The sequence below is a fragment of the Corvus cornix genome, chromosome 2 (genome assembly GCF_000738735.6).
Source record: "Corvus cornix cornix isolate S_Up_H32 chromosome 2, ASM73873v5, whole genome shotgun sequence".
Taxonomy (NCBI): domain Eukaryota; kingdom Metazoa; phylum Chordata; class Aves; order Passeriformes; family Corvidae; genus Corvus; species Corvus cornix.
Genome location: NC_046333.1, coordinates 153,774,889 through 153,795,959, shown reverse-complemented (window position 1 = coordinate 153,795,959; position 21,071 = coordinate 153,774,889). Strand labels below are relative to the sequence as shown.

At 53.0% G+C, this 21,071-nt stretch overlaps 7 protein-coding genes across 7 annotated transcripts; 3 read left to right on the top strand and 4 right to left on the bottom strand.

Annotated features, from left to right (window-relative positions):
• Positions 1 to 899: 899 nt before the first annotated feature.
• Positions 900 to 1,932, top strand: LOC120409709 (feather beta keratin-like). The gene is made up of 2 exons (XM_039549314.1): positions 900 to 935; positions 1,129 to 1,932. Exon 2 carries the CDS (start codon positions 1,138 to 1,140, stop codon positions 1,471 to 1,473), a length of 336 nt encoding a protein of 111 aa, XP_039405248.1. The 5' UTR covers positions 900 to 935; positions 1,129 to 1,137; the 3' UTR covers positions 1,474 to 1,932.
• A 1,961-nt stretch (positions 1,933 to 3,893) lies between these two features.
• LOC120409720 (feather beta keratin-like) lies at positions 3,894 to 4,947 on the bottom strand. The gene is made up of 2 exons (XM_039549458.1): positions 4,924 to 4,947; positions 3,894 to 4,729 (listed from the first exon to the last, which is right to left on the bottom strand). Exon 2 carries the CDS (start codon positions 4,707 to 4,709, stop codon positions 4,374 to 4,376), a length of 336 nt encoding a protein of 111 aa, XP_039405392.1. The 5' UTR covers positions 4,710 to 4,729; positions 4,924 to 4,947; the 3' UTR covers positions 3,894 to 4,373.
• A 2,663-nt stretch (positions 4,948 to 7,610) lies between these two features.
• On the bottom strand, positions 7,611 to 8,382 carry LOC120409713 (feather beta keratin-like). Its single transcript, XM_039549383.1, has 2 exons — positions 8,337 to 8,382; positions 7,611 to 8,141 (listed from the first exon to the last, which is right to left on the bottom strand). The coding sequence occupies exon 2, from the start codon at positions 8,119 to 8,121 to the stop codon at positions 7,798 to 7,800; it is 324 nt and encodes a 107-aa protein (XP_039405317.1). The 5' UTR covers positions 8,122 to 8,141; positions 8,337 to 8,382; the 3' UTR covers positions 7,611 to 7,797.
• A 2,318-nt stretch (positions 8,383 to 10,700) lies between these two features.
• On the top strand, positions 10,701 to 11,036 carry LOC120411772 (feather beta keratin-like). Its single transcript, XM_039569894.1, has one exon. It carries the CDS (start codon positions 10,701 to 10,703, stop codon positions 11,034 to 11,036), a length of 336 nt encoding a protein of 111 aa, XP_039425828.1.
• A 2,515-nt stretch (positions 11,037 to 13,551) lies between these two features.
• LOC120409779 (feather beta keratin-like) lies at positions 13,552 to 14,318 on the bottom strand. Its single transcript, XM_039550065.1, has 2 exons — positions 14,277 to 14,318; positions 13,552 to 14,082 (listed from the first exon to the last, which is right to left on the bottom strand). Exon 2 carries the CDS (start codon positions 14,060 to 14,062, stop codon positions 13,727 to 13,729), a length of 336 nt encoding a protein of 111 aa, XP_039405999.1. The 5' UTR covers positions 14,063 to 14,082; positions 14,277 to 14,318; the 3' UTR covers positions 13,552 to 13,726.
• Positions 14,319 to 16,961: 2,643 nt separating this feature from the next.
• Positions 16,962 to 17,705, bottom strand: LOC120409781 (feather beta keratin-like). The gene is made up of 2 exons (XM_039550067.1): positions 17,669 to 17,705; positions 16,962 to 17,474 (listed from the first exon to the last, which is right to left on the bottom strand). The coding sequence occupies exon 2, from the start codon at positions 17,452 to 17,454 to the stop codon at positions 17,119 to 17,121; it is 336 nt and encodes a 111-aa protein (XP_039406001.1). The 5' UTR covers positions 17,455 to 17,474; positions 17,669 to 17,705; the 3' UTR covers positions 16,962 to 17,118.
• Positions 17,706 to 19,738: 2,033 nt separating this feature from the next.
• Positions 19,739 to 20,784, top strand: LOC120409780 (feather beta keratin-like). The gene is made up of 2 exons (XM_039550066.1): positions 19,739 to 19,772; positions 19,965 to 20,784. The coding sequence occupies exon 2, from the start codon at positions 19,985 to 19,987 to the stop codon at positions 20,318 to 20,320; it is 336 nt and encodes a 111-aa protein (XP_039406000.1). The 5' UTR covers positions 19,739 to 19,772; positions 19,965 to 19,984; the 3' UTR covers positions 20,321 to 20,784.
• Positions 20,785 to 21,071: the final 287 nt, after the last annotated feature.

The following is a 21,071-nucleotide window of genomic DNA, read 5'->3' as shown; positions in this document are numbered from 1 at the left end:
TCAGAATTCCACAAAGAAATGCCCAAATAATGGCAGAGGAGGAAAGGGGAGATTGTTGAGCAAGTAATTACTGGTTCTTTGCTAAGATGAGCATAATACTAAGACTTATATCCTTCAAGTTATGAATCCTTATGGCTTGAATGCGGAATACATGGATTGATGTCAGAGACCAGCCTGGGAACAAAGGGAACGGCCCAATTTGTTGTTTATTTCTAAGATTACTTAATGCGGTCAAGAAATACACTTTAAATTACATCCTACGTTTGTTGTGTAAATTTCAGAAATCCAAGTTGGCCATAACAATGCAACGAGTTCAGCCTGAACAGCCTCTCATTTTCCAGATCCTCTCCCTTGATTCTATTCAAGACACGAGGGCATAAGCTCTCATTCATCCATCAGCAAGTGCTCCCAAGCACTGGGACCTTTACAAGCTGTTGCACAGTGACCTCCCCAGGACATCAGCAGCTCCCTCAGCATTCCTGGGTGCCACACAATGACTGATGGACATGCAGTGGCACAGAAGAGGAGCCCAGTCTTCAGAAGACATCCACAAACCAGAGCACATGAGTGCCACAGAATGACCTTAATTATGACATTGCAGGTCTTCTGGGCTCTGGCTGTTCATTCAGCCCTCCCTGGCACACATTGAAGAATCAAATCCACCCAAATATCAACTTCTTAAAGTTGCCGCCCAGGTCTTATGGACACAGCCTCAGGGGCAGGACGTGGAATTGCAGTATTACGTGAAGGAAAACATTCCCCAGCTCGTGACTTGCAAGGTGGGCCACACAAGGGCTGCTGCCCGCAAAATGCCCCAAGGCCATGGGACAAGGCTGCCCCACCCCCTCCAGGACCAGCATAAAAGCTGGCCCAGCGCCTCTCTCCCTCACACCCTTCTCCTCAGGCCTTCTCCTCCTGCTCCTACGGACAACCAGGTGAGCCTCAAGTCCCTGATCCTCCTGATCCTGAACCCCTGGACCCTCCCTTCTAGCATGCTCAGCCCCAGCCTCAGCAGCCCTCATGCCTCCCCACAGCCCCACAACAGCCTCCACACTCCCTCACCCTCCTGCGTCACCGGCCCTCAGACCCCCACACCCCTACCCTGCCTCACTCCCCTCTCTCTTCCAGGGAACCCCCATGGCCTGCTACAACCGCTGCCAGCCCTGCGGACCCACCCCGCTGGCCAACAGCTGCAACGAGCCCTGTGCCCTGCAATGCCAGGACTCCCGTGTTGTCATCCAGCCTTCCCCTGTGCTGGTCACCCTGCCAGGACCCATCATGACCTCCTTCCCCCAGAACACCGCCGTCGGATCCACCTCCTCGGCTGCTGTCGGTAGTGAACTCAGTGCCCAGGGACAGCCCATCTCTGGTGGATTTGGTGGCTTTGGCTATGGCCTTGGCTATGGCCGTGGATTTGGCTATGGGCTGGGAGGCCTGGGCTGCTATGGCAGAAGGGGTGGCTACATCTGCTAAGGACCCTTGGCACCACCCCTGACACCAACCACCCACTCCCTGGAACACATCTCAGGCATTGAGGCCGCCTCTCTGAGCCAATGCTCTTAAACGGGCTCAGTGCTTCCAGCTCCTGCTCTCAGGCCACCAAGCAAGGCAGCAGGGAAGGGGTCTTCCCAGTCTGCGTGCAAACATGGCCCATTTGCGTTCACCTCTTCTCCCACTCCTTGCTCTGCATCGCCCCTTTGGCTCTGGCCACTCCCCTCTGCTGCACACCCCTTCTCCCAAGCCAGAGAGCATTGGGTACCTCCTTTGGGTTGCTCCCACTGTGAGGCAGGAAGGCCGTGATGTTCTGGCCAAACCTCCAAGCAAAGCTCCATCCAAAGATGGTCATCCTACTTGCACCTCAGACCAGCTCTCTTCCACTGGCTTCTCATGACTTTTTGCACTTCTACCTCAATAAAGTTCTCCTGCATTGCAGCCTCAGATGAGTCCTTTTTCTTTCTTGTCCCAAGCCTCTTCCAATCTTACCCAGCACTAAGCCAGGGTTGTAGAGGCCACTGGGGTGCGTGAAAAAGTGTACCAAGAACTCTCTTAGGTATTATTTCTTCAGTTCCACTACCCACTGCCACAGTCTGTTCTTCCATTTCATCACACAAACCCTTCAGCTATTGAAACACACACCTGGATACACTAATGCAGGTCTATCCCTGCCTCTGGCACAATCTTGTCAGGGCTAGTGTGTTCCATTTGTCTGGACACAGGTTGCTCCTGACCCTCATCATCTTCTGAGCCCATTCTCAGCTCTGCTTGAACATGTCTTCGCTGTTTTCAGTTCCCAGAGCTGGACACACAACTTCAGTCTCCCCAGCTTGGAGCAGAGGAGCAGAATTCCCCCTTCAACTGCTGCCCCACCTGCTGCGGGGATGAGCCCAGGACGCAGGGGGTTTTCTGTCTGGCGTATTCATATGGCGGGCCATGTGCAGTTCTTTATCCAGCAACACCCCATGTGCTCCTCCTTGGGCTCAATCCCCTCATCACTGAGCCTGTATCCTGCAGGTTTGGGATTGCTCCAATCCAGGTGCAGCAGATTCTGCCCCTCTGCTCTGCTCTGGTGATACTGGAGAACTCTGTTTATCTCTGGCTTGGCGGGAATTAGGAAGACAAGACTCTGCTGGAGGATATCCAGAGAACAGCCTTGAGGATGATCCAGGGCTGAAGGTTTGGGACAGCCGTTGCCCATGACATTGGGGCATTTTTCACGTTAGCTGCCCTTGCCTGGCACAGCCTGGTGAGTCATGAGCTTGGGAGTGTTTTGCCCCCCAGAACTCTGCAATTCCATGTCCTTCTCTTGAAGCTGTGGCCATCTTACTGTGGCAGCAGCTTTGTTGAGTTGGTATTGGTTCCAGCATGGGTGGATGAGGGAAGAGGGAGCAGTATCCTGTGCCTGGACTTCTTCAAGTCCTTTATTCCTGTTCCAGACAACATCCTTGTCTGTAACTTGGAGCGATGTGGATATTAGTAGGGCTATTTGGGGGATAAGGAATGGTCAGGATGGTCTCACTCAAAGAGTTGTGGTGAATGGCTCCATGTCCCTGTGTGGAGAACAGGGATGAGTGGTGACCATCAGAGACTCCCTGGGATCATTATAATTTTGCATCATTGTCAGAGATCTGGATGCTGGGATTGAGTGGGATGATCAGAAAAACCATGGAGCACAGCAAGCTGAGCGGTGTGGTTGGTTGTCTGGAGGGAAGGGATGACATCCAGAGGGGCTGGAACAGGCTGGGGATGTGGGATATTGTCAGTCTCATGAAGCTGAACGAGGCCAGGTGCAAGCAGCTGCATCTGGTTTGGAACAACGCCAAACATGGCTGTAGGCTGGACAATGAAGGGGGTTGAGAGCAGCCCAGAGGAGAAAGACTTGGGGTGTTGGTGGCTGAAGAACTGGACATGCCCAGCCAGGTGAATGCACTGACCAGAAACTCCCTGTGTCCTGGGCACATGCCCATGGTGTGGGCATCTGGTGAGAGGGGGTTTCTGCTCCTCTGCTCTGCTCTGGGTAGACTGGAGATGTGTGTTCAACTCTGAGATGTGAAAATCAGGAAGACATGGAGCTGCTCAAGTGGATTTATTGATGGGCCTGCAAGATGCTGAGGGTCTGGAGCAACTGGTGTCCAGTCAAAATGAACACACCTCCCCATGAGGGGCTTGTGTCAGAGTCAAGGACAGACCTGCATGAGTGTGTCCAGGCCCGTGTTGAAGCAACTGAAGTGCTTCTATGTGATGCACAGAGTGTGCCAGTGTGTCCTAGTGGGTAGTGGACCTGCAGAAGCGATTCCTAAGATAGGTGTTGCTGCAATTTGCACCCTCCACAAATGGCTTGTGGAAACATGGATTTGTGCCAAGTGTGGTTGGCACACCTTTGTCAGGAAGAAGTTAAAAGAGACGTCTCAGGTTGCAAGGCAAGAGAATTTTATTGAGGAAAAAGAACAGTGAAAGGTCACGAGCAGCATCCACTGGAAGGGAGCTGGTGTGAGGTGCAATCAGGGTGACCATCAGCCGAAGCGCTTTGCTTGCAGTAGGTTTGGCCAGAGCATCAAGGCCTTCCTGCCCTGGAGTGGGAAGAGCCCAGCAGAGGTGCCCAATGGTGTCTGGCTTGGGAGAAGGGGTTTGCAGCAGAGGGATGGGAGAGAGCGGAAGGGGTGATGAAGAGTAGGGAGTAGGAGAAGAAAAGGAGGCAGAAGGTGATGTTTGCAGGCAGCCTGGGCTGGGCCTGATGGCTGCTGCCTCCCTTGGTGCCCTGAGAGCAGGAGCTGGAAGTGCTGAGCCCGTTTGAGAGCCTTGGCCCAGAGAGGCATCCTCAATGCCTGAGATGTGTTGCAGGGAGTGGGTGGTTGGTGTCCGGTTGCTGAGGGCCCTTAGCAGATGTAGCCACCCCTTCTGCCATAGCAGCCCAGGCCTCCCAGCCCATAGCCAAATCCATGGCTGTAGCCAAGGCCGTAGCCAAAGCCACCAAATCCACCAGAGATGGGCTGTCCCTGGGCACTGAGTTCACTACCAACAGCAGCCGAGGAGGTGGATCCGACGGCGGTGTTCTGGGGGAAGGAGGTCATGATGGGTCCTGGCAGGGTGATCAGCACGGGGGAAGGGTTGGTGACGACGCTGGAGTCCTGGCATTGCAGGGCACAGGGCTCGTTGCAGCTGTTGGCCAGCGGGGTGGGTCCACAGGGCTGGCAGCGGTTGTAGCAGGCCATGGGTGTGGTGTGGATGGTCACTGGAAGAGAGAGGGGAGTGAGGCAGGTCAGGGGTGTGGGGGTGTGAGGCGTGGTGATGCAGGAGGGTGAGGGAGTGTGGAGGCTGTTGTGGGGCTGTGGGGAGGCGTGAGGGCTGCTGAGGCTTGGGGCTGAGTGTGCTGGAAGAGAGGGGCCAGGGTGGCAGGATCAGGAGGGTCAGGGACTTGAGACTCACCTGGTTGTCAGCAGGAGAAGGAGGAGAAGGCTTGAGGAGAAGTGTGTGAGGGAGAGAGGCACTGGGCCGGTTTTTATGCTGTTCCTGGAGGGGCGGGACAGCCTTGTCCAATGGCCTTGGGGCATTTTTTAGGCTGCAGCTCTTGCCTGGCCCAGCCTTACATGAAGTCTTGAGTTGAGGAGTGTTTTCCTTCATGCAGTTGTGCAATTCCACGTCCTGCTCTTGAGGCCATGTCCATCTGACCTTGGCGGCAGCTTTCATGAGCTGGTGTTTGGGAGGATTGGATTGTTCAGTGTGTGTGTCAGGGAGGGCTGAATAAACAACCACTGCCCTGGAGATTTGCAATGTCATCAGTGATGTCATTTTGTGTCACTGGTGTGCTGTGCTTTGTGCGTGCCCTGTGAAGACTGGACTCCTCTTCTGTGCCACTGCATGTCCATCAGTCATTGTGGTGCACCCAGAAATGTTGAGGGAGCTGTGGATGTCCTGGGGGGTCACTGTGCAACAGCTTGTAAAGGTCCTGGTGTCTGGGAGCACTTCCTGATTTATGAATGAGCGCTCATGCCCTTGTGGCTTAAATGGGATCACAAGATCTGGTAAATGAAAGGCTTTTCAGGCTGAACATGTTCCATTTTATGGTCCACTTGGATTTCTCACATTTTAATTTCAACATACTTGTACATGTAAAGTGTTTTCCTTGACCTCCTTCAGAAATCCAATAACAAACAACAAACCGGGCCTAATCCCTTTGTTCCCAGGCTGGTTTGTGGCGTCAATTCCCTTGTTCGGCATTTAAGCCATCAGCTTTCATAATGATTTATATCCTGTAAATTGTAATATTGTGTTCCTGTGAGCAAAACCCAGTAATTACTAACTGATGGTCAGTGTGCTCCCTTTTCTCTCTCTCTGTCATGATGTGGGCGTGTCTTTATGGAATTCCATGGTTCCATGAACTTCTCTTGAGGCCCTGTCCTTCTGACCTTGGCGGCATCTTTTACGTGTGCGTTGGTATTCGGGAGGGTTTGCATGGAAGCTGAGTGTCAGGGAGGGCTGAATAAACAACCAATGCATTGGAGAGGTGGGGTTGTCATCAGCAAGGTGTGCTCTGGTTTGTGGGTGTGTTGCGAAGAGAGGCCCCATTCCCTCCCAGCCCTGTCAGGCTGCTCTGGGATTTGCAGCTGTGTGGAGCTGTTTCCCCTTCCCTCACATTCTATGCCTTCCAAACTTACTCCCACCCAGCAAAGCCTTATACTAGACCTGACCTTTCTCTGTTAACTGTGCTGTGTGGGTGTCTTAGTGTCCCTCTTAATTTTAAGCTTTTGATATCCAGGGCCTTTGGTGTCTTCACTTGGGATGATTGCCAAGGGCTGAGGCCACTTGGATTGTCAGAAAGAGGATTTGGACATTGCCCAGGACTGTTGGAGGTGAGCACTGCATGATCCTCAACAACCTGGCAAGTCCAGGTTGTGTCAGTGCCCAGCCTGATGGCCTGAGAAAGGTCTGAAGAACTGGGCCCAGAGACTTGTGGTCAGTGTCCCAAAAGTCCAGATGGCAGCAAGACTCCAGTGCTGTAGTGCAGGATCTGGATCCACTGGGCCAACCCTGAAAACATGATGGGTCCTGGAAATCTGCTGGAGCTCAGCAAGGGCAGCTGCCAAGGGCTGTTTCTTGGGAGAAAGGAGGAAGTCATGCCAAGTAGGAAGGAACATCTGGGTATCGTTTGGAGCAATTGTTTTCTTCTCCAAAAAAGCCTTTGTCATTATGGCTGAGAAGAAATGGAGCAGAAGGTGTCCCTGTACCCCTGTGGGGAAAGAGATACCGAGATTCAAGGGCAGGATTTGGAAAAGTGTTGTGATGAGGCAGTGGGAGGTGACTCTTCGTGTCTGCTCAGCACTGGTGAGGTCCCATGTGAGGTGTTTAGGGCAGTTCTGGGCTCCCCGGTGAGACCAGTGCCCCAGGGCCACCCAGATACAAAAGGGGCTGGAAGATGTTTCCTAGATGAGGATCTGAGAGAGCTGTGGCTCCCAGGGGACAAGGGTGGACAGGATAGTGTCATCAGTGTGTGCAAATCCCTGATGGCAGGGATTGAAGTTGAGGGAGCCTGGCTGTTCTCAGCAGTGCACACATGCAGGGCAAGAGAGCAAGGGCACTAGTGAGATGGAATTCCATGGGCAAAGAATCTTTCATTCAAAGACAAGAATCTTTCATTGTGAGGGTGGCTGCAGAGTGGAAGAGGTGGTGGAGTCTCTGTCTTGGGAGATGAAAACATGAACTTTCCGTGGTGCTGGAAATGCTGCTCCTGTTGGTCTTGCTGGAGCAGGGGTGTTGAAGCACTTGCAGTCCAGAGTTCCTGGCCAAGTGGTTGAAGTTGTTTTTCTCTTTGCTGGAAGGTTTCAAGAGTCCTGGTGGGAAGAGAGTTTGTCAAGTGTGTGCCTACATGGAGTGTCTTTTGCAGGTTAGTGCCCAGGAGAGAATTGTTGTGTCAAAGCCTTTGGTGTAGCAGTTGAGGGGTGTGACATGTTCCTGGAGATGTCCCCTCATGTGCTTCCTATGCCAGACTTTGTTATTAGTTGTTTTGCCAAGTATGTGAGGGAAAGTGTTGCTGCCCTGTTCCACGTAACCCCAGTGGCCTGTTGAGCTCAGGAATGTGCTGTGTGAGGATGTGAGACCACTGGAAACCAAAAAGATAAGGAGGCGTCCCAGGTTTGATGCAGGGAAACTTTATTGATGTGAGAGCATGAGAAGTCAGGTGAAAGAAGTGGAAATAATCTGTTGTGAGGTGCGAGTAGGGCGACCATCAGCTGAGGTGCTTTGCTTGCAGGAACTGTTGCCAGAGCACCGAGCTGGTGGTGTCAGGGCTGGTGCCAAGGGCCCTTAGCAGATGTAGCCACCCCTTCTGCCATAGCAGCCCAGGCCTCCCAGCCCATAGCCATAGCCAAGGCCAAAGCCAAAGCCACCAAATCCACCAGAGATGGGCTGTCCCTGGGCACTGAGTTCACTACCAACAGCAGCCGAGGAGGTGGATCCGACGGCGGTGTTCTGGGGGAAGGAGGTCATGATGGGTCCTGGCATGGTGACCAGCACAGGGGAAGGGTTGATGACAACGTGGGAGTCCTGGCATTGCAGGGCACAGGGCTCGTTGCAGCTGTTGGCCAGCGGGGTGGGTCCGCAGGGCTGGCAGCGGTTGTAGCAGGCCATGGGTGTGGTGTGGAGGGTTCCTGGAAGAGAGAGGGGAGTGAGGCAGGGCAGGGGTGTGGGGGTTGAAGAGGGTGGTGATGCAGGAGGGTGAGGTAGTGTGGAGGCTGTTGTGGGGCTGTGTGGAGGCGTGAGGGCTTCTGAGGCTGGGACCAAATGTGCTGGAAGAGAGGGGCCAAGGGGTCCAGGAGGAGGAGGGTCAGGAGCTTGCGGCTCACCTGGTTTTCAGCAGGAGCAGAAGGAGGAGGCGTGAGGAGAAGTGTGTGAGGGAGAGAGGCACTGGGCAGGCTTTTATGCTGGTTGTGGAGGGGTGGGACAGCCTTGTCCCATGGCCTTGGGGCAGTTTTTTGGCAGCAGCTCTTGCCTGCCCATCCTTGTGAGTCATGATATTGGGAGTGTTTTCCTTCATGCAGTTGTGCAATTCCATTTTCTGCTCTTGAGGTCATGTCCATCTGACCTTGGCGGCAGCTTTCATGAGTTGGTGTTTGGGAGGATTGGATTGTTCAATGTGTGTCAGGGAGGGCTGAATAAACAACCACTGCCCTGGAGATTTGCAATGTCATCATTGTGGCATCATGTCATTTTGTGGCACTGGTGTGCTGTGGTTTGTGGGTGCCTTGTGAAGACTGGGCTCCTCTTCTCTGCCACTGGATGTCCGTCGGTCACTGTGTTGCACCCAGGAATGCTGAGGGAGCTGCTGATGTCCTGGGGGGTCACTGTGCAACAGCTTGGAAAGCTCCTGGTTCCTGGGAGTACTTCCTGATGGGCGGATGAGAGCTCATGGCCTTGTGCCTTGAATGGGATCAAAAGAGAGGATTTTTAAAATGAGAGGCTGTTCAGGCTGGACCTGTTCCAGTGTTATGGTCCATTTGGATTTCTGAAATCTACACGACAGCATACACTGTCATTTCCAGCATATACCTTGACCTCATTAATAAGTCCAAAAAACAAACAACAAACCCTTGTTTGCCCAGGCTGGGCTGTGACATCAGTTCTCTTATTCTGCATTCAAGCCACATGGTTTCATAATTTATAACCTCAAATTCTTAATATTTTCTTCCTCTTAGAGAAAGCTAATTGTTAGTGGATGGTCAGTGAGCTTCTCTTTCCTCCTGTGTCATGGTGCTGGTGTTTCTTTATGGAATTCTGTGGTTCAAAGCCATTTTCTTCAGGTCTTGCCCATCTGAATTGATAGCAATATTTAAATGCAAGTATTAGCGGTTAAAGGCTGCTGTTGATGGCCTTGTCAGGGCAAGCTGAAGATGTGGCCAAAACTTTGGAGAGGTTGGGAGTCATCAGTAAGGTCTCCCCAGGGCACTCATGTTCTGTGGTTTGTGAGTGCATTGTGAAGATGGCCAAACCATCACAGCTCTGTCAGGCTGGTCAGGGATTTGCAAGAGTGCTGCTTGTGAGGGACTGCTCCTTTCATCACCTTGTCTCCCTCCCCACCATGTTGCCATCTCTCCATGTCTTTCTATGGGCCTGGCATTTCCCATTGCAGATGGGAAAGCAATCCCTGGGATATAGGGAGGCCTCCCATGCTGCTCAAAGTCCTGTGTTGGTTCATCCATAACGCTCATCTCATCTGGGCCCAGCAAGGTCAAACTGTGGGGTCCCAGTGCTGGGCTCTGGCTGACCCATGGAAAGGAAACGTGGTGAAGGATAAGGAGAACAAGACACGTGACGAGAACAATTCCTCATCCATTGATTAATCCAGCCTTTGGCCATGTAGCCTTTGCTGCAAAAAAACCTCCAGCAGTTACCAGGACAGGATTAGGAAAAGAAATACAAGCAGGCAGAGGGTAGTGTTCATCCTTTCACCCATGACTGGTGGGCTTCCACAGTGGAACAAGGAAAAGGACATGGGTGACCAAGAGCGGTGCAGGGAGACCATGACACTGATGGAACCAGAACATCCTTAAAATGAGAAGGAACTAGGGAGCTGGAATTTTGCTCAGGCAGGAGACAAGTATGGAGATAGGAGATGTTGTCAATACGCCATGGCATGACCTCAGTGTTGAGTCTGCAGTTCTCCAAATCTATAATTAAATCTTCTATGTGTCCTGACATGTGCCACCAACAGAAAGACATTGGTCACCAATTCTCTCAACCAGGAGGTCCTGCCAAGGTCAGAAGAACACAGCCTCAAGGGAAGGACATGGAATTGCAGAGTTGCAGGAAGGAAAACACTCCCAATATCATGACTCATGAGGCTGGGCAATGCTAGAGCTGCTACCTGCAAAATGCCCCAAGGCCATAGGACAAGGCTGTCCTGCCTCTCCAAGACCAGCATAAAAACTGACCCAGCACCTCTGTCCTTCACACACTTCTCCTCAAGCCTTCTCCTCCTGCTCCTGCTGACAACCAGGTGAGCCTCAAGTCCCTGATCCTCCTGCTCCTGCACCCCGAGGCCCTTCTCTTCCAGCACGCTCAGCCCCAGCCTCAGCAGCCCTCACACCTCCCCACAGCCCCACAACAGCCTCCAAATTCCCTCACCCTCCTGCATCACCGCGCCTCAGACCGCCACACCCCTGCCCTGCCTCACTCCCCTCTCTCTTCCAGGGACCATCCACACCACACCCATGGCCTGCTACGACCTCTGCCGCCCCTGCGGACCCACCCCGCTGGCCAACAGCTGCAATGAGCCCTGTGCCCTGCAATGCCAGGACTCCAGCGTTGTCATCCAGCCTTCCCCTGTGCTGGTCACCCTGCCAGGACCCATCATGACCTCCTTCCCCCAGAACACCGCCATCGGATCCACCTCCTCGGCTGCCGTGGGCACTGAACTCAGTGTGCAGGGACAGCCCATCTCTGGTGGATTTGGTGGCTTTGGCTATGGCCTTGGCTATGGCCGTGGATTTGGCTATGGGCTGGGAGGCCTGGGCTGCTATGGCAGAAGGGGTGGCTACATCTGCTAAGGACCCTCAGCACCACCCTTGACACCAACCATCCACTCCCTGGAACACATCTCAGGCATTGAAGGCGCCTCTCTGGGCCGAGGCTCTCAAACGTGCTCAGCGCTTCCAGCTCCTACTCTCAGGCCACCAAGCAAGGCAGCAGCCAAGGGGCCAGCCTGGGCTGCCTGCAAGCATGGCCCATCTCCCTTCTTCCTTTTCTTCCACTGGCTGCTCTGCATCACCCCTTTGGCTCTGTCCAGTCCCCTCTGCTGCAAACCCCTTCTCCCAAGCCAGAGACCATTGGGCACCTCTGCTGGGCTGCTCCCAGTGTGGGGCAGGAAGGCTGTGATGCTCTGGCCAAACCTACTGCAAGCAAAGGACCTCGGCTGATGGTTGCCCTGATTGCACCTCAGCCCAGTTACCTTCCACTGACTGCTTCTGCTTTTTCACTATTTTGTCACAATAAAGTTTTTCTTGCATGACAACTACAGATGTCTGTTATCTGAATGGAGGTCGTAATGAAGTTGGTGTGAAACTTGTTTCCCTTTTAGTGGCCCATAGGAGAGCAGGAATCCAGAGTCCAAGTGTCTCCAGGAGAAGTTTAGGTTGGATATTAAGGAATATTCCTTCATGGAGATGGTTGTCCTTCCTGTCACAGACTGCAGAGGGTAGTGGTGGAGTCATCATCCCTGCAGGGATTTAATATCCCTGTAGATGTGTCACTTGGGGACATGGGTAAGTGGTGGTCTTGGTAGTGTTGAGGGAAAGGTTAAACTTTATATTTTAAATTTAGATCTTTTTCAAGAAAAAGGTTTCTAAGATCTGGCTGTTTAGTGGTGGATTTCATAGTCCTGCATTAACAGTTGGACTCAATTTCAAGGGTCTTTTCCTGCTGAACTGATTCCAGGAAGGTCGGTGGCACATGTGCAAGGGAGCAGAGGCCAAATGAGAGTGGCAGCAGGGGAGAGGTGAGCCAGGTCTTTGGGGTCTTGAGTCGTGGAGAGTGCCCAGGGCTGAGGCCACTCCTCTTGGAGGATTTCTGTTCAGGAAATGGCCCTTGTCTGAGCTCTGTGTCAGCTCTGTCCCAGTGACTCGGCCTGGGCATGAGGAGAGAGCTGTGGCTGCTGTTGAAGTCAACCCTTTTGTGAAGCCTTTGAGGCTCCTTGCCATTCTCCACTCCCAGAGCAGCCGAGCAAGTCTGGGTTTCCTGAGAGTGCAGTGAGTGGGCTGCGAGTGGCTACGGGGCTGTGCCCAGAGGCTGCAGATCAGTGGCCCAAAGTGCCAATAGAGGCAAGTCTCAAGGGAAGTAGGTCAAGAGTTGTATCCATGCGGCCAATCCTGTTCAAGATCCTCACCAATGACATGGGTAGTGGGACTGTTGTCCCATCAGCAAGTTGGCAGATGATGGAGCGGCTGAGGCAATGCATGGTTGTGCCACAAGTGAGAGGGACGTGGAGACTGAGGGTTAAAGGAATCTCCTGAAGTTCAAGCAAGGGAAATGTGAAGTTCTTCATCTGGTCAGGAATGGCACTGGGCCCCAGGTCATGCAGGGGGCTGAGGCTGGAAAGATGCTTTGCTGAGCAGGACCCTGTGGTGCTGGTGGAGAGCAAAGGGACCACAAGGTCTCAATCCTTTCCTTCCTTGAAAAGGCATCACCACTGCCCGAGATAGGTTTCAGACAGTTCTTGTCATGAAGTTGGGAGAAGTGGCCTTTCCTCTCTTTAGCGCACTGGTGGGGTCCCGTGTGAGGTGGTGTGGGCAGTTCTGGGCTGCCCAGGGAAAGAAGCACAAGGGCTTAGTGAAGCAAGTCTAGATCAGGGCTACCAAGATACTGAAATGGCTGGAGAATCATTCCTAGAGGATTGAGAGAGCTGAGACTCGCAGGGGACAAGGATGGACAGGAGGGTGTCATCAGTGGTGTGCAAATCCCTGATGGCAGGGATTGAAGTTGAGGGAGCCCGGCTGTTCTCAGCAGTGCACACACAAGGGGGAAGAGCGCAAGTGAAAACAGATGGAATTCCATGGGCAAAGAAGGCCAAAGAATCTTTGAGTGTGAGAGTGGTCACAGTGTGGAAAAGCGGATGGAGTTTCTGTCGTGGGAGATCCAAAACTGAGCTGGCCATGGTTCTGGAAATGCTGCCCTTGCATACTTTGCTTGAGCAGAGGAGAATGAAGCACTTGAACTCCGGAGCTCGTGCTCAAGTGGATGATGGTGTTCCTCCTGTTTGCTGGGCGGGTTCAAGGGTCCCGCCGGGAAGAGATTTTGTCAAGTGTGTGCTGCCAGAGAGAGACTTTGCCAGAGCCATGCACAGGAGAGCATGGATGCGTCAAAGCGTAGTGGGTCCTAGGTTTGTGTCATGTTCTGGAAGGTGTCCCCTGCTCCCCTGCTTCCAGTGCCTGTCTTGGTTGTTACTGGTGTTGATGTCTTTGCTAAGAGAGGTGTTGTGGTTCTTTTCCATCCACACCAATGGCCTGTCTGGCATTGTGCTGGGTGTGGATGTGAGCTCATTGGAATTCAAAAAGACAATGAGGCATCTCAGGCTTTGCTGCAGGAAAACTTTACTGAGGCAAAAAAAAGAATAGACAGGAGAAAGAAGTAGAAGGAATCCAGTGACGTGCAAGCAGGGAGACCATGAGCTTGAGGTGCTTTACTTGCAGGAACTGTTGCCAGAGCCCCACACTGGTGGTGTTAAACGTGGTGCTGAGGGCCCTTAGCAGATGTAGCCACCCCTTCTGCCATAGCAGCCCAGGCCTCCCAGCCCATAGCCAAATCCACGGCCATAGCCAAGGCCATAGCCAAAGCCACCAAATCCACCAGAGATGGGCTGTCCCTGCACACTGAGTTCACTACCGACAGCAGCCGAGGAGGTGGATCCGACGGCGGTGTTCTGGGGGAAGGAGGTCATGATGGGTCCTGGCAGGGTGACCAGCACAGGGGAAGGCTGGATGACAACGCTGGAGTCCTGGCATTGCAGGGCACAGGGCTCGTTGCAGCTGTTGGCCAGCGGGGTGGGTCCGCAGGGCTGGCAGCGGTTGTAGCAGGCCATGGGTGTGGTGTGGAGGATCCCTGGAAGAGAGAGGGGAGTGAGGCAGGTCAGGGGTGTGGGTCTGTGAGGTGTGGTGATGCAGGAGGGTGAGGGAGTTTGGAGTCTGTTGTGGGGCTGTGGGGAGGTGTGAGGGCTGCTGAGGCTGGGGCTGTGTGTCCTGGCAGAGAGGGGCCTGGGGGTGCAGGAGCATGAGGGGTAGGGGCTTGAGACTCACCTGGTTGTCAGCAGGAGAAGGAGGAGAAGGTGTGAAGAGAAGTGTGTGAGGGAGAGAGGCTCTGGGCAGGCTTTTATGCTGGTCGTGGAGGGGCGGGACAGCCTTGTCCCATGGCCTTGGGGCATTTTGCAGGCAGCAGCTTTTGCCTGTCCCAGCCTGGTGAGTCATGAGGTAGGGAGTGTTTTCGTTCCTGAAATTCTCTAGTTTCATGTTCTGCCCTTGAGTCTGTGCCCATCTGACCTTGGCGGCAGCTTTCATGAGTTGGTGTTTGGGAAGATTGGATTGTTCAATGTGTGTCAAGGAGGGCTGAATAAACAACCAGAGCCCTGGAGATTTGCAATGTCATCAGTGATGTCATGTTGTGGCTCTGGTGTGCTGTGCTTTGTGCGTGCCCTGTGAAGACTGGGCCCCTCTTCTGTGCCACTGGATGTCCATCAGTCATTGTGTTGCCCCCAGGTACACTGAGGGATCTGCTGATGTCCCGGGGAGGTCGCTCTGCAATCGCTCAGAAAGCTCCTGGTGTCTGGGAATGCTTCCTGATGGATGAAAAAGAACTCATGCCCTTGTGTCTTGAATGGGATCAAGAGAGAGGATATTTAAAAGGGGAGGTTATTTAGGCTGAACTTGTTCCAGCGTTATGATCCATTTGGATTTCTCAAGTTTACATGACAATGTACTCTGCCATTTAAACTGTATTCTTTGACCTTGTTAAGAAATCCAATAAACAAACAACAAACTGGGCTTGATCCCTTTTTTTCCCAGGCTGGCTGTGACATCAATTCACTTATTCCGCATTCAAGCCACAAGTTTCATAACTCATAACCTGTAATTGTTAATGTTGTGTTCCTGTATGCAAACAACCGATAATTACTAACGGACCATCAGTGAGCTCCACTGTTCTTCTCTGATGAGGTAGGTGTGTGTGTATTTGTGGAATTGTGCAATTCCACGTCCTGCTCCTGAGGCCCTGTGCACCTGTGGCGGCAACTTTTAATTGCAAGTATTAAGAGGTCAAATTCTTTTGTTGATGGTTCACATCAGGGGAGGCTGAAGATGTGACCCAAGCTTTGGAGAGGTGGGATGTCATCACTGAGGTCACCTTGTGGCCCTTGTGTGCCATGGTTTGTGGGTGCCTTCTGAAAAGTTACCCCCAATTTCTCACAGTGCTGACTGGCTGGTCTGGACTTTGCAGCTGTGCCAAGGAGGAGGTGTTGCACCTTCCATTGCCTTCCATCCGTCCATGCATTTATCCCAGTTGGCAAAGCCTGACATCAGACCTCACCTTTTTGTTTGGACGTGCTCAGTGGGTGCTTGGGTGATGACACTCTTGCCTCAAAGGCTTTGCTATCCAGGGCCTTTTGGGTCTTCACTTGGGCTGATTGCCATGGTCTGAGGCCACTTGGAATTGTCTGAATGAGGATTAGGAGGTTGCCCAGGGTTGTTGGCTGAGAACATTGCATGGTCCCCAACAAGCCAGGCAAGTCCAGGTTGTGTCAGTGCCTAGCATAGTGGCCTGAGAAATGTCTGAAGAGCTGGACCTGGAGGCTTGTGGTCAGTGTCCCGAAGTCCTGATGGAAGCCAGGCTCCAGTGCTGCAGCCCAGGAGTTGGATCCACTGGGCCAACACTGAAAACCTGATGGGTTCTGGACATTTGCTGGAGCTCAGCATGGGCAGATGCCAAGTGCTTTTTCTTGGGAGGAGTCATCCCAGGTAGGAAGGAATGTCTGGGTATCAGTTGGAACAATTCTTTTCTTCTCTGAAAAAGCCTTTGTGGTTCTGAGTTAGAAGAAATGGAGCAGGAGGTGTCCTTGCATCATTGTGGGAAAAGGGACTCCCAGTCTCCAGATCAGAACTGGGGAGAAGTGTTGTAATGAGGCAGTGAGAGGTGACTCTTGGTGTCTCCTGAACACTGGTGAGGTCCCATGTGAGGTGTTGTGGGCAGCCTTTGTCTCCACAGTGGGAAAATGGAGTTGATTTAGTGAATCAAGACCAGTTCAGCACCCCCAAGATTCCAAAGAGGCTGATGAATCATTTGTAGAGGAGAAACTGAGAGAGCTGGGACTCCCAGGGCACAAGGGTGGACAGGGGGGTGTCATCAGTGTGTGCAAATTCCTGATGGCAGGGAATGATGTCGAGGGAGCCGGGCTATTCTCAGCAGTGCACACATGCAGGAAGAGAAGGAAAGAGCAAAGGGAAAACAGATGGAATGCAATTGCTAAAGAAGGCAAAAATCTTTCATTGTGAGGCCACAGAGAGGAAGAGGTGTTGGAGTGCCTTTCCTGGGAGATCCAGCACTAAACTGTCCATGGTCCTGGAAATCCTGCTCTTGCTTGAGCAGGGGAGTTGAAGCACTTGCACTCCAGAGTTTCTGGCCAAGTGGAAGAGTTTGCTGGGAGGGTTCAAGAGTCCTGGTGGGGAAGAGAGTTCATCAAGTGTGTACTGACATGAAAGACTTTACCAGAGCTGTGCCTGGGAGAGCTTTGGTGCATCAGGTGATGGGTGTGTGTCATGTTCCGGCAGGTGTCCCATCCTGTGCTTCCTTTGCCAGACTGTTTTATTAGTTGTTTTTACATATCTGTGAGGGAAGGTGTTGTTGCACATACCCCAATGTCTTGTTGAGCTGTGAAATGTGCTTGGTGAGGATGTGAGATGACTGGAATTACAAAAGAACAGGGGGCGTCTGAGTCTTTGATGCAGGACAACTTTATTGAGGCAAAAGAATGAGAAGACAGGAGAAAGAAGAAGGGATCCAGTGTGAGGAGCAAGTAGGGCAACCACCAGGCAAGGTGGAGCTGTTGCCAGAACCCCAAGTTGGTGGTGTCGAGGGTGGTGCTGAGGGTCCTTAGCAGATGTAGCCACCCCTTCTGCCATAGCAGCCCAGGCCACCCAGCCCATAGCCAAATCCACGGCCATAGCCAAGGCCATAGCCAAAGCCACCAAATCCACCAGAGATGGGCTGTCCCTGCACACTGAGTTCACTACCGACAGCAGCCGAGGAGGTGGATCCGACGGCGGTGTTCTGGGGGAAGGAGGTCATGATGGGTCCTGGCATGGTGACCAGCACAGGGGAAGGGTTGATGACAACGCTGGAGTCCTGGCATTGCAGGGCACAGGGCTCGTTGCAGCTGTTGGCCAGCGGGGTGGGTCCGCAGGGTTGGCAGCGGTTGTAGCAGGCCATGGGTGTGGTGTGGAGGGTCCCTGGAAGAGAGTGGGGAGTGAGGCAGGGCAGGGGTGTGGGGGTGTGAGGGGCAGTGATGCAGGAGGGTGAGGTAGTGTGGAGGCTGTTGTGGGGCTGTGGGGAGGCGTGAGGGCTGCTGAGGCTGGGATCGAGCCTGCTGGAAGAGAGGGGCCTGGGGGTGCAGGATCAGGAGGTTCGGGGACTTGAGACTCACCTGGTTGTCAGCAGGAGCAGAAGGAGAAGGCGTGAGGAGAAGCGTGTGAGGGAGAGAGGCACTGAGACAGCTTTTATGCTGGTTGTGGAGGGGCGGGGCAGCCTTGGGCCCTGCCCTCGGGGCATTTTGGAGGAGCATCTCTTGGCTGGCCCAACCTTGCAAGTCATGAGCTGGGGAGTGTTTTCATTCATGCAATCCTGCAATTCTGTGCTCTCCCCTTGAGGCTGTGTCCATCTGACCTTGGTGGCAGAACCTCTTAATCCGGAGAATTGGTGACCATTATCTTGTTTATGACATTAGGACATGTGGAAGATTCAGCCAAATCTTAGGAGAATTGGGGTATTGTCAGTGAGGTCCTGCCATGGCATATTGACACCAGATCCCGTTTGAATTCTTCTCTCTTGCCTGGAAGAACTCCCAGCTCTCTCAGCTTCTCCTCATTTTGAGGATACCCCAGTCCCATCAGTGTCATGGTCTCGCTGTCGTGTTCTTGGTCAATCATTTCCATATCCATGTTCCAGTGTGGGGCCCCACCAGTGGTGGGGACCAGGACAGGCCACTCCCTCAACCTTTCTAAAGCACCGGCACATGGGTTTGAAGGGTGGATTAACAAATGGATGGGGAATTGTGCTTTTCATGTGTCTTGCTCTCCTTATCCTTCACCATTTTTCCTTTCCATGGGTCAGTCACAGTCCAGCACTGGGACTCCACAGTGTGACCTTGCTGGTCCCAGCTGAGACAAGTGCTACGGGATGAACCAACACAAGACTTTGGGGAGCATGGAAGGCCTTGCTAAATCACAGGGATTGCTTTCCCATCTCCAACAGGAAAGGCTAGGAATACAGACAGGCTCTGAGTGTTGGCAGCATGGTGGGGAGGCAGAGAACAGCATGGAAAGGGCAGTTCCTCACAAGCAGTGCTCCTGCAAAGCCAGACCAGCCTGACAGTGATGTGATGGTTCAGGACCCCTCTTCACAATGCTCCTGAAAACCAGAACACACCAATGCCATGGGGCGACCTCACTGATCACACCCTATGCCCCTAAAGCTTTGGTCACATCTTCAGCCCACCATGACACACGCCGTCAACACCTGCCTTTAACCTCTAAGACATTTCAAATCTCCTTCCAAGGTCAGATGGACATGGCCTCAAAAGAAGGACATGGAGTTGCAGAATTCCACACAGCAATGCCCACACCATGGCAGAGGAGGGAAGAGGACCACGCTGACCAACCATTAGTAATTACTGGGTTTTGCTAGCAAGAAGAGATTAATAAGACTAAAAGGATATATGAAACCTTATGGCTTGAATGTGGAATAAACAAATTGACATGACAGACCAACCTGGGAAAAAAGGGATCAAGCCGAGCTGGTTCTTTGTATAATGGATTTCTTAATGAGGACAAGGAATACGCTTTAAATGACAGAATACGACATGTCGGGTAAAGATGAGAAACCTGAATGGACCGTGACACCAGAACAAGTTCAACCAGGCCAGCCTCTACTTTTCCAGATCCTCTCTCTTGATCCCATTTAGGACACAAGACCATGAGCTCCCTTCCATCCATAGGAACACTCCTACGTGTTATAACATTTCCAAGCAATTGCAGAGTGACCTCCCCAGGACATCAGCAGCTCCCTCAGCATTCCTGGGTGCAACACAATGACTGATGGAAATCCAGTGGCACAGAACAGAGTCCCAGTCTTCAAAAGGCACCCACAAAACACCGCACACCAGTGCCACAAAATTACCTCAGTGATGATATCGCAACTCTGCTGTGCTCTGGTTGTTTATTCATCCTGACCTGTCACATATTGAACAATCAAATCGTCCCAAATACCAACCCATGAAAGCGGCCGCCAAGGTCAGATGGAAATGGCCTCAGGAGCCGGTCATGACACTGCAGAATTCTGTGAAGGAAAACACTCCCCACCTCATGACTCACCAACTGGGCCAGCCAAGAGCTTCAGCTTGCAAAATGCCCCAAGGCCATGGGACAAGGCTGTCCCGCCCCTCCACAACCAGCATAAAAGCTGGCCCCAGCACCTCTCTCCCCCACACACTTCTCCTCACACCTTCTCCTTCTGCTCCTGCATACAACAAGGTGAGCCTCAAGCCCCTGACCCTCCTCCTCCTGCACCCTGGCCCTTCTCTTCCAGCACGCTCAGCCCCAGCCTCAACAGCCCTCACACCTCCCCACAGCCCCACAACAGCCTCCACACTACCTCACCCTCCTGCATCACCGCCCCTTCAACCCCTCCACCCCTGCCCTGCCTCACTCCCCTCTCTCTTCCAGGGACCCTCCACACCACACCCATGGCCTGCTACAACCGCTGCCAACCCTGCGGACCCACCCCACTGGCCAACAGCTGCAACGAGCCCTGTGCCCTGCAATGCCAGGACTCCAGCGTTGTCATCCAGCCTTCCCCTGTGCTGGTCACCCTGCCAGGACCCATCATGACCTCCTTCCCCCAGAACACCGCCGTCGGATCCACCTCCTCGGCTGCCGTGGGCACTGAACTCAGTGTGCAGGGACAGCCCATCTCTGGTGGATTTGGTGGCTTTGGCTATGGCCTTGGCTATGGCCGTGGATTTGGCTATGGGCTGGGAGGCCTGGGCTGCTATGGCAGAAGGGGTGGCTACATCTGCTAAGGACCCTCAGCACCGCCCTTGACACCAACCATCCACTCCCTGGAACACATCTCAGGCATTGAAGGCGCCTCTCTGGGCCCAGGCTCTCAAACGTGCTCAGCGCTTCCAGCTCCTACTCTCAGGCCACCAAGCAAGGCAGCAGCCAAGGGGCCAGCCTGGGCTGCCTGCAAGCATGGCCCATCTCCCTTCTTCCTTTTCTTCCACTGGCTGCTCTGCATCACCCCTTTGGCTCTGTCCAGTCCCCTCTGCTGCAAACCCCTTCTCCCAAGCCAGACACCATTGGGCACCTCTGCTGGGCTGCTCCCAGTGTGGGGCAGGAAGGCTGTGATGCTCTGGCCAAACCTACTGCAAGCAAAGGACCTCGGCTGATGGTTGCCCTGATTGCACCTCAGCCCAGTTACCTTCCACTGACTGCTTCTGCTTTTTCACTATTTTGTCGCAATAAAGTTTTTCTTGCATGACAACTACAGATGTCTGTTATCTGAATGGAGGTCGTAATGAAGTTGGTGTGAAACTTGTTTCCCTTTTAGTGGCCCATAGGAGAGCAGGAATCCAGAGTCCAAGTGTCTCCAGGAGAAGTTTAGGTTGGATATTAAGGAATATTCCTTCATGGAGATGGTTGTCCTTCCTGTCACAGACTGCAGAGGGTAGTGGTGGAGTCTTCATCCCTGCAGGGATTTAATATCCCTGTAGATGTGTCACTTGGGGACATGGGTAAGTGGTGGTCTTGGTAGTGTTGAGGGAAAGGTTA

Bases quoted from the DNA above. Each gene is read 5' to 3' on its own strand.
- LOC120409709 (XM_039549314.1), top strand. From the start codon at position 1,138: ATGGCCTGCTACAACCGCTGCCAGCCCTGCGGACCCACCCCGCTGGCC.
- LOC120409720 (XM_039549458.1), bottom strand. From the start codon at position 4,709: ATGGCCTGCTACAACCGCTGCCAGCCCTGTGGACCCACCCCGCTGGCC.
- LOC120409713 (XM_039549383.1), bottom strand. From the start codon at position 8,121: ATGGCCTGCTACAACCGCTGCCAGCCCTGCGGACCCACCCCGCTGGCC.
- LOC120411772 (XM_039569894.1), top strand. From the start codon at position 10,701: ATGGCCTGCTACGACCTCTGCCGCCCCTGCGGACCCACCCCGCTGGCC.
- LOC120409779 (XM_039550065.1), bottom strand. From the start codon at position 14,062: ATGGCCTGCTACAACCGCTGCCAGCCCTGCGGACCCACCCCGCTGGCC.
- LOC120409781 (XM_039550067.1), bottom strand. From the start codon at position 17,454: ATGGCCTGCTACAACCGCTGCCAACCCTGCGGACCCACCCCGCTGGCC.
- LOC120409780 (XM_039550066.1), top strand. From the start codon at position 19,985: ATGGCCTGCTACAACCGCTGCCAACCCTGCGGACCCACCCCACTGGCC.